At 42.2% G+C, this 1917-nt stretch overlaps 1 protein-coding gene across 1 annotated transcript; it reads left to right on the plus strand.

Annotated features, from left to right (window-relative positions):
* Positions 1-34: 34 nt before the first annotated feature.
* LOC104506738 (homeobox protein Hox-A5-like) lies at positions 35-322 on the plus strand (the record flags this gene model as incomplete). The annotated part of the gene is made up of 1 exon (XM_010147791.1): positions 35-322. A coding segment is annotated over one exon (260 nt), but the record flags the coding sequence as incomplete, so codon positions are not given.
* Positions 323-1917: the final 1595 nt, after the last annotated feature.

A 1917-nucleotide genomic window follows, 5' to 3' on the forward strand; every position in this document is an offset into this window, starting at 1 on the left:
GTCCAATGCGATCGTTTTGTCTTTACTTCTACAGGTACAGTATATGGAACTCATGGGAGACGAGGGAGGCAGACTTACACCAGATACCAAACGCTAGAGTTAGAGAAGGAATTTCATTTTAACAGATACTTAACCCGAAGACGACGTATTGAGATTGCAAACGCTCTCTGCCTTACTGAACGCCAGATTAAAATATGGTTTCAAAACAGGCGGATGAAGTGGAAAAAGGAAAACAAATTCATAAATTCCACACAGCCCAGCAGCGAAGAAACAGAGGAAAAGTCAGGGGAGTAGAACCACGTTTAATAAGCGCTACCAGGCCTTTCCTTAGCACTTACTATTACTATTATTATTTACCTTGTGTTCCTTCTGCTACTAAAATCCTATAGGTTTGTCACAGTCTATTAATTCCCAAAAGGCTTGGTTAGAAGATGTACATTTGCAATCATCTGTGACTTTCTTTAATATATGTAGAAGTCCTAGCTTTCGAGCTACAGGCATGTATGTATATAACCACCTTTCAAAAGCATAGATGACGTTGCTTATAGTATTAGAGAAATGGCCCAGAATTTTAAATATTTGTGGTGAGCGTCTGTGTGTGGCTGAGTGTCCCTGGTGTGCCTGTGTGAGAAGAGATAAGCAAGTGACTTTTTTTTTTTAATAATTAGAAATGTTCATATCGTAGCAATACGAGAGATTTTAGAAAATCCTGGGTTTATGTTGTTGCTAACTCCCGCTACGTCGGGCTGTCTCGTTATGCTGTGTTTGGGAGTTTACGGTCTGCAGGGGAGAAAAAAAAGGTTTAAGCATGTATAAGATATTTAAACAGTAAAAAGAAGAATCCTTAAAAAAATCTTAAAATCTTAAAAAAATCTTAAACCCCTCGGTATAAACTTGCAGTTAAAGCAAAGATGAATTGCAGGGAGATTTTTTAAAATGTCGCTAAACTGCCTAATCTGCACTACTAGTATTAAAGTAAAAACTCGCCGTTAAAGTTCAGGGGAAGCGAGGGAAGAGGTTTCGAAGCGGGCGAATTTCTGTGGTTCCCGTTGAGCTTGCACTGAGGTTTCGGTCAGCTCAGCTCTACACTGAAGGGGCTTTGAATTCCGGACTATATTTCTTGGGTTTTCGTGGGCTTGGGTCGATCTTTTCTTCCTTTTTATTTTATTTTCTTCCTTTTTAATTTTTTGATTAAAAGAAAAGCGTCTGACACATTAACTCGGAGAGCTTTTTCCCCGCTTTTGTGGTATCTTAATTCACATTCGCGTTTCTTAGCACTGGAAAAAAATAAGTACTCTAAAGAAAAGTAGCTGCCATAAAATGCTTCCACTTAGAGTGCTATAGAAGTAAAATAAGCGCAGCGAAAATATTGATTAATATATACGTTGTGTCTCTATTACATTGTGTGTGCGTGCGTGTGAAGCTGTGTACAAATACACTTGTGTAAGCATCCAGGCTCTTTTGTTTGGAAGGCAGAGCAGTTGGGGCTACCGATCTAAATGTTTGAAAAGCCAAATGTGGAAAATACTAATGCAAAATGGCTCCCGCCGCATTTAGAGGTTTGGGGTTTGCGGTTGGTTGTGGGTTTGGTTTTTTTTTTTCCTCGAGAGGTGGAAAAATAACGGCGACCGTAAAGCCGCCTGGAATTTGACTCCCTGGTTGGAAAAACGCTGCACGATATTTGTCTTTCATAGGTACCTGCCATTTCACATCGGCAGGACCCGGGTGCCCCTCGAAACCTCCGGCGCGGGAAAAAGCCCGGGAGGGAGGGAAATAGATATACAGAGACATATCTATGTAGAAGGGACGCGAATGCGGCCAGCGGCCGAGCGTGGCCCGTGTGGTGTTTGTGAAGGGGTGTAAAAAGCCTCGCACGGCGGAGGACGCAGGCACAAAGCGGCGCGCCCCCCGCACTCC

This window comes from Eurypyga helias, unplaced genomic scaffold, assembly GCF_000690775.1.
Source record: "Eurypyga helias isolate BGI_N326 unplaced genomic scaffold, ASM69077v1 scaffold26232, whole genome shotgun sequence".
Classification (NCBI taxonomy): Eukaryota; Metazoa; Chordata; class Aves; order Eurypygiformes; family Eurypygidae; genus Eurypyga; species Eurypyga helias.